This window comes from Drosophila hydei, unplaced genomic scaffold, assembly GCF_003285905.1.
Source record: "Drosophila hydei strain 15085-1641.00,03,60 unplaced genomic scaffold, DhydRS2 tig00008116-arrow-pilon, whole genome shotgun sequence".
Lineage (NCBI taxonomy): Eukaryota > Metazoa > Arthropoda > Insecta > Diptera > Drosophilidae > Drosophila > Drosophila hydei.
In genome coordinates this window covers 1,967,834-1,976,089 of record NW_022045829.1, presented here as the reverse complement: position 1 = coordinate 1,976,089, position 8,256 = coordinate 1,967,834, and the positions used below count along the sequence as shown (strand labels likewise).

The 8,256-nt window shown below is 40.2% G+C and overlaps 2 protein-coding genes across 2 annotated transcripts; one reads left to right on the top strand and one right to left on the bottom strand.

Moving 5' to 3' along the window:
* The first annotated feature begins 5,983 nt into the window (after positions 1-5,983).
* On the top strand, positions 5,984-6,500 carry LOC111598999. Its single transcript, XM_023314509.2, has 2 exons — positions 5,984-6,111; positions 6,228-6,500. Exons 1-2 carry the CDS (start codon positions 6,055-6,057, stop codon positions 6,360-6,362), a joined length of 192 nt encoding a protein of 63 aa, XP_023170277.2. The 5' UTR covers positions 5,984-6,054; the 3' UTR covers positions 6,363-6,500.
* Positions 6,501-7,438: 938 nt separating this feature from the next.
* On the bottom strand, positions 7,439-7,797 carry LOC111598959 (transcription factor Sox-1-like). Its single transcript, XM_023314445.2, has 2 exons — positions 7,692-7,797; positions 7,439-7,633 (listed from the first exon to the last, which is right to left on the bottom strand). Exons 1-2 carry the CDS (start codon positions 7,701-7,703, stop codon positions 7,439-7,441), a joined length of 207 nt encoding a protein of 68 aa, XP_023170213.2. The 5' UTR covers positions 7,704-7,797.
* Between the last annotated feature and the right edge of the window lie 459 nt (positions 7,798-8,256).

Genomic DNA, 8,256 nt, shown 5'->3' with positions numbered 1-8,256 from the left:
TTATATTTCCGGCGACCGCCGAGGCGACGCCATAGACAAATTCCATTAAACTTTTGGCTTCTAAACTGTGTCAAAGTTGGGGCGGCCCAAGAGAGAGAGAGAGAGAGAGCGAGCGGGAGCGAGGCGATATGGTATGGTAGCCGCTTACTGGTCCGCTGGCTAAGGATAATTCAGTGGCAGCCGCCAGAGAGACGAGCTCAAAAACTTTTGCGCAAAGTAAACTCAACTGAATAAAATGAAAATGCCACAGAGGCAAAGCCAAAAGCCCCAGAGAGCGAGAGAGAGAGAGAGAGTGGGGGATGTGTGAGGAGGAGGAGGGGCAGGTGGAGGAGCTGTGGCGATAGCGAGCGACGTTTGGTGAGCAATCAATTTCTGTTGACGTTGACAACAAGGCAAAAGTCCGGCCAAAGTTAAGGCCAAAAGAAAAGGAGCAGCACGAAGGAGACGGACTGTGGGAGGCGACAAATCAAAGTCGACGTCGCGTTTTTAAGACGCCTGTCGAATTGTGCCGGAACACGCCCACTAAACGCCTTCAGCCTCAGCTGCGACAACGACTGCGACTGCGACTGCGGCTGCGACTGCGGTTGAAGTGTATTTAAAAGTTTGATTAGTTTTTAATGTTTGTGGGAGGCGAAGTTCTTAAGTTTTTCGCATCGTGACGCCCTGTAATTTTTATAAACTTTGCATTTTACTTAGTTCCCAGCTTAACTTTAACATTCGAAACGTAAATATATACATGTATTATGTATAAGTGTATATGTATATACATTATCCAGCCTGTTTATGCATATTTATGCAAAAGTCAACTAATCACAAACATATTGCATAAAATAACAATTTCATAAATTGAAACAAAATGTCTAGACTCATTATGCCACCGAAAATGTATGCAATAAAATTATGCAAATTATATTAGCAGCAACAGCAACAACTACAACAATATGTTGTCGAAATAATTTCTCATATTTGTTGCTGCTGCTGCTGCTGTTGAGGTTTGTCCTTTGTCAAAGTTTATCTAGTTGGGGCTATTGCGACAGCATTTTGTAAATTCATTTATTCCAAATTTGATTTTCACATAATACAAATGCCTAATATTTATAATATTCTCTGTCAATGTTATTGTTCACAATTCCAAGCAACAAAGACAGTCCTCCATTGGCCGTCTATGTCTGTGTGCATATAAAAATATTCTAATAATAATATAATAATATAATCTAATGGCAATATCACATAATAATTACTTTAAAGTTAATATCGCTAACTATTGGCATGATTCATCTTATGTATTCCGCATGTTGCAATATATTTACTTCTTTTCCTTAAATTTCTGCAGGTATTTAATAACTGAATACTTAAAATCACAATATTTATTATATATTTATATATCTATAAAACTGCCCATCGTTGCCATTGGCTCTAAACATTTTTTAAATTTTTCGCAGACATTTTTTAAACATTTTGATAAATTCCTCACGTATCTTTATTGATTTTTGGTTTGGCAAATGCCCTTGTGGGCTTTCAGCAGATTGTTATTAAAAATGTTTCCATGATAATTGCAAGTTAACGAAAAGCATCTTTGGCATCGTTTAGGACTCCTGCTCCATGTCAAATAAAAAACGTACCCCTAACGAACAGGTTCCTTCTGGGCCTTATCGCACTCGTCAACAACAATAATAAAAGGCAGTTGGCAAATGCAGCCATAAATTATGAATATGAAAGCCAAGGTGTCTACGTGTGTGCGTGTGTGTATGTGTGCTGGGGAGCTCCTGTGCCGTCTCCCTTTGGCGCCTCCCTGGGGTCCAATAACGCAAAGAGGCCGCACAAGGCCGCAGGCAAGGCAGGGTTAATAGAAAGTATACGTGTATATGTGTGTGTGTAAAAGTTATAAACATTTATGGCAGCTACTTAAAAATGTCAAGCGAAAAAATTATGATAATGATACGTGACATTTGAAAGCAATAACAATTTAGTTAGCACGCACTTTTTGATTACACTCGAGAAGCTCGACCAGGTTTTATTTATGAGTTGCCTACATAAAATTGAAAAATTGCTTCAAAAATGTACAGTTCTTTGTGTGTGTGTGCATTCATATGAAATACTTACATGAGTGTAATAACAATAATCATAAAGTACGCCATCATAGAATGCGGCAATGGCAATAACAATCTAAGCAGGAGAATATTAGCTTAGCTTTGTAATAGAGTATCTGGTAGATTAAAAGTATATTAAAATTGTACCTAAAAGTCAGATTCTCATTTCTTGTTGTAATGGATAAGCCATTGAAATCAAAATGGCCCCATTCGAAGGGCCTAACTAGTCATCTCACTCTTACATAGCAAAAAAACTAGACTACTTTCAGTAACTGCTTCTGTATCTCTCTTTCTCTCTCTCGCTCATTGCGGAAAACTAAAACGCAAACTCAGTCGGATAATATTTTTACAATACATGCCCTCATTCTCTCACTAATACTACTACTACGACTACTACAACAACGGCTTAAGGCAAAGCTCGCTGTGCGGCTACAGCGACAATGAGTTAAAGTGGGAGCAGATAAGAGCAATGAGTTAGAAGAAGAGCAGATGAGAAGTGAATACATACGATCAGTGGAATTGTGGAGAGTCAACGTTAGTCTGAAATGAGATCTCGTGGAAGCTAGTTGTTAATGCTTGATAGTCAACCTTTAGCTTTTTAAACTACTTCACTCGCTAGCTCTGCGCTCTTTATATCATAGAAATCCTGTAAAACTAAGATAGAACTTTGAAAAAGATTTTAGTAAAAAACGAATTCTTTAGTGTGGCGTAAATTATGAAATTTATCAAATTAACAAAGATTCAGGAGTGGGCGTAGCTGTCCTTCAAGTGGTTAGAGGGAAAAAGGGGGGATGGTCCTGCGACCAGGCCGGCAGTCAGCAGCAACAGTAACAACAACAATAACAACAACAGCAACAAAGCACACATCCTGTATGTCAACTGAATAATTCGTTGCATGCACAAAAGGCATGCACTCACATCCGGTTTCCTGTCATTCTTTTCGCCACACAGGGTCGACGAGGTACGCAACGGGAGGAGGTGAGAGTCAGAGAGAGCGAGAGCAAATGACCGGCTTGCAATTTATGTCTATGTGTTGGTGGCTGCAGCACGTTCTTGTTGCTGTTGTTGTCTTTATGGCGTGTTTGGTATTTGTTGCAACTTTTGTTTTGAATTCCTGTGGCCTTGTCACACGCTCCGAACGCCTGCATTTAAATTTATGTTTTAACACACACACACACATGCACACACATGCATGCATATCCCTTAACGAACAATGAATGCATTAAAGTGTTGCACACAACGCGAACTCTGCATACATCAGTTCTCTCCCTCTCGCTCACTATGCCAGAGCTGCACAAAAGCAAGCAGCAAGCAGCCAGTAAGAGCGAGAGAGGGATAGGAAGAGAGTGAAAAATCAAGTACAGTGACGGCCAAATGCCAGCACCACGTCTCTTGTAAAGCAGCGTATAATCCACTGATTGCTCCCAAGGTTCAGCTTTCAACAATGAAGGACACTCCAAAGGAGTTGGCGCCGACAAAATGGGCAGGGGAATGTGCATGGCATCGGGCATGGCACTGGCCTGCAGCTGTCGGGTCAACGGATGTTGTTGCGCTTTTGTGCCAGCGCTTTGCAGTGGGCATACACATAACCGAGAGAGTGAGCGAGTGAGATATTGAGATCGAGCTGAATGCTTCTGGAATATACGGAAACTGAACACAAAAGGATTTCATATCAAATTTATACAGACTATTGTAGACTTACTTAACTAATTTCAATTGAATCTATAAAAATATTGATCATATTTAAACTGAATATCAAATCAACTGAGAAATAAATTTAAGTTAAAGTTGATTTTGGAATATAAACTCAAATATATATTTTATATCATAGTATATTTTTTATTGGTTGAGAAAGTATGCTTCTATCTAACGCTGGCCACATTGTTCTACTTTGGGGCATGTGAATACGTGCGCTGTAGCATATGAATACGGAATTTGGACAAGTGCCCCCTCAGGCAGGTCTCCTTTGCACCCATCTCTCAGTGCAGCAAAAGATTGAGAGTCGTTGCGTTGGGGCATCAATTTTCACATTAATTTCGTTTGTCGCTTCGGACATGCTCAGTTAGCTAACGCTGTCGGCTCATTAGCAACACGAGCTGGCCCCAAATACACGCTGCTGCCATAAACGACTCGCTTTGCACCTGCATTTCCAGCTCGTCGACGTCGACCGAAAAGCAAAAGGATGCAATTTGCATGTCGTCGCCTGTTGAGTTTGAGTTTGATTTGCCTCTGGCTATGCTCGGCTCGAAGTCTGCTGTTTCAACTAATTAGAGATTGTCGTTTGGAAATCTGAGTTGTGGCACTAGCATCGCTGGATTAGTAAATGATAAGCACAGCTATATCGTTTTAGGAACATGAGCATTGGCATATCAAGATCATATTGAGCGAATCGATATAGAAGTTGAAATTCAATGTTTGCATATTTCGTGAAATAATTCTATATTCTGGGCATAAAATGTTCAGCCTGAGAGTATGCAATAAGCCGTAAAACGCCCGTAAATCGTGTCAATAAATTTTGAAATCTTTTGCCGTTTGCATTTTGTTGTCATATCGCTCGGGCTTCATTAGGCAACTCAAGGTAAATCAACATAGCACAAAATTTTCAAATGATATACAACATGTTACCTGAAGTGTGTGTGTGTGTAAAGTTGCCAACGCAGCTCATTGTCGAGTGTTGCTGCTGCTGCTGCTGCATTTAAGTAAAATGAATTGCCTGCAATTTATTTTTGTTGCTTATCATATAAATTGCACTCGCCTGCAAGTCATTATTTGGCACATTTGCGCTCAATGGCTGCACATTGCTTGCCCGCCCACAGCCGAAAATTTGTGGCCAGTGGGCGTGCCAGCGCATGTGTGTGTTTGTGTGCGCGTGACGAACCGGAAGCCCACAGATATGCCGGCAAGAACAATAGCAACAACAATTTGGCCAACTGGAGAAGCTGCCAGGTGGCCTTTGCACTTGGCTAGGCAAGGCAATGTGATGGAAGCTAGCAGCAGCCAAAGGGTAAAGGTTGCAAAATGGCCATTGGGGATATGCCCGTAGCTGGCACTCAAGCAGTTGCTGCTCTTTTATTTACCACTTGCAATTGCTGCACAAATAAATTTCCGGGTTTCCTTTACTTTTCAGAGCGAGCACAAAAAAAAAAAAAATAATAATAGATGAAAAGTATTTGCTTTATGTATGCAATTTTTGTCTATTTTGAAAACACTTTCAGATTGCAGCAAACGTTGCAAGTTTTTTAAATATTTTCTTGACTCTTTGATGTCGATTAACTGTGACTTAAACATAAATATTTTGAGTTTTGTAAATAAATATAAAATTGTACAGCTGATCGGGCATCTCACTTGATCGATTAATACTGTAAGGAGCAAGGAGAAGGTTTCTGGTCGCTTAAGTTCAAATTTCAGCTACCTCATGCACAGTACACCTTGGCTATCGTTTGGGAAGCCAATGGAATTCGAATTCCTAACAAAAGGCAACAAACCGGCGGGCAAATTGTGCAGAAAATATATTACAAATGCAATTGCAATTAAGTTGTCCGATTATTGGGTCAGATAACAGTGACATTTACGAATTGCGCAGTACACAAAAAGAAATAAAAAGTACGAATGGGGTCTGAGTGGCCGTGAAAAATGGGAGAGCAGCGCAACGATTTCATACAGCGCGACACACATGACCCATCAGAGTATGTATTATCAGCAGTTTTTAATTACCTTGCCCAACAAACAATCATCTTGTCGCCTTTGAGCAAGCGGCTATTGAAGCATTCGTAATACTCTGCAATTTCTGTTATTGAGACAGAAATTCAAACTAAACTTGAGCCTTACAAATCATGAATATACTCCATGAATAGTGTATTTCGTTTTTTTATTCTAATTTGTTTCCAATTGCTTAACATTTTGTGCTATTGATAGGCATTTGTAAACATTTGCTGCATATATAAGTAAGCTGAATGCTCTACGAATGTTCAGAGCATCCGAAAAGCTTGCAGCGTCAGTAAGAATGAATTTCAAGTACTGTGTAAGTGTATAAAAACAAATATAAATTGACGCGTTTTTACTTTCACTACCTCACTCTCACTCACTCTCTCTAACTCACTCTACCGCTCTCACTCACTCTCTCTCTTGCTGTCGCAGTTGCTGCTGTTATCGCTGCTGCTAGCCGGCATGAATGCTAGCCCGACCCGCGAGCCGCCCACACGACCAATGCTGCCGCCCTGCACGCCCTGGTGTGCCGGCCAGCCGACACCGCCCCCCGGTGCCATTAACTAAGCTGATGTGAGAGGAAAGCTACTATAATCTGGTGCTGGTGCTGGTGCTCGCTGCTGCTCCCTTCCCACATAGAGCCAACATGTGTTGGTAGTCGTTTATTTTTTGTAATTATTTCGTACCATTTGCTAAAACAATTAAACTCCCATAAAGTATACAAATAAGTTTCTTACTGGTAATCTTCTAATGCTCATGTGGCTGGGAACCTTTCAGTAATTAGTATGGTTTTTTATGTCCGACCCAAAATACACATAAAGAGCGCGAGATTTCATTGCCTGCGAATTGAAATAAACCGTTGAATTTAGAGTTGCGTTTAGGGTCAGCAAATAACAACGAAACACTCAAGTGCAAACACATACACACACATGTGCATACATTTGTATACAATTTTGTATGTGCAGTTAGAATTAAAAAAATAGCTTGCCTAAAAGAACTCACTCTCTCTCTCTCTCTTTCCCTGTCTCTCTCTTTCGTTCGCTGTCACTCAATTTCCTTTTAAATCAGTAAAGTAAATACTAAAGGATAGCAAAACAAAAAGCGAGAGCGGTACAGTAACAACACAATGCCGCTTAAAAACACACGCACACATACACATAACACAAACAAGCGGTTTGCGAGTATGATCACGCACAACTACAAAAATAGAGCTAGCACAAAATAAAATGCCTGCAACCAGTAAGTGTATCAATACATTTATACATATTGCCATGTATGTAAATAAGTGCATGGGCAAATAAAGCAACAAATGTCAGCGAGTAAAAAAAACTTGCTCAAAAATATAATTGTAGTTGCGTGCACGCTAGATATAAAAAAATGGGATCAATGCATATCCACTCTCTTAAGCAATTTACTTTGAGCGTCTAACGATGGCTGTGTGCGAGCAAGACAACTGCTTAAGCCACATTTACCGTTACATAAGAAAACTGTATGCACAACGATAAGAGCTGAAATTGCAATTGTATGTGTAAAGGGTACTCAGTAAATGGACTTCATTTTGTTAAAACAGCATTAAATGATTTTATTAAGACCGTTATTGAACATTGAATATTGTCCGTGATGCACGTAAAGCAGCACTGCAACTAAAACTGCCGATGATGTGGATGATGTTTCGGACTATGATGTGGATTGTGATATGGACTATGATGTGGATTATGATGTGGGTTGTGTTGTGGTCTATAATGTCCACCTCGATTGCCACCGCCGCCGGCGCGTCCGCTAAATTGCGGTAATGCCAAAGTAGCAGCAATTACCACAAGTAGCGAAAATAGAATTACCTATTCAAAAATAATTTAAATATATTTGTTGTTAACAATACGGCAACCTAATACTGACCAACAGTTTCATGACGACGACTCTCTCAACTATGAACTCTAACGTGGACTGTATGCGACTTTTAAAGCCAAAAATCTCCACTGCCCAAGGGACAATAATCACACACATAAATTATACCTGAACAATTACAGCGAAACCCAAAAATGCACTTATCTCCGTTTATGCGGGTCCGCTTATCTGCCCATAGCATATGCACTCAAACACACTGGAATTCCCTTATGCGTATTTGACCTGTATTTCCTTTTCAACTTTCAGGAAATTTGAAGATTGCACGCCATAAAAGCGGATTGGCTTTGGCTCTCAACATTACATGCCATACGTTTCACATATGTTAATCTGTGCGCCGACTTAAGTTGACATTAGGCATCGTTTCTGAGTAGTCGACACATTAAAGGGCTGCCTAAGAGTCCGCCCGAGCACATGAGCTTGGCTGTTGACAATGATTGGGCATATATATGTTTAGTAAGAAGACGAATTTAGTGTTTAGTAGTTTTTAGTTAATATAGCCTATTAACTTTATTGAAATTAATAGCCACCGCGTCCTCCATGCTGACCATGACCACCT

Coding starts and splice junctions, on each gene's coding strand:
- LOC111598999 (XM_023314509.2), top strand. CDS start 6,055: ATGTTCAGAGCATCCGAAAAGCTTGCAGCGTCAGTAAGAATGAATTTC. Junction 6,112..6,227: donor GAATGAATTTCAAGTACTGT/GTAAGTGTATAA, acceptor TTGCTGTCGCAG/TTGCTGCTGTTATCGCTGCT.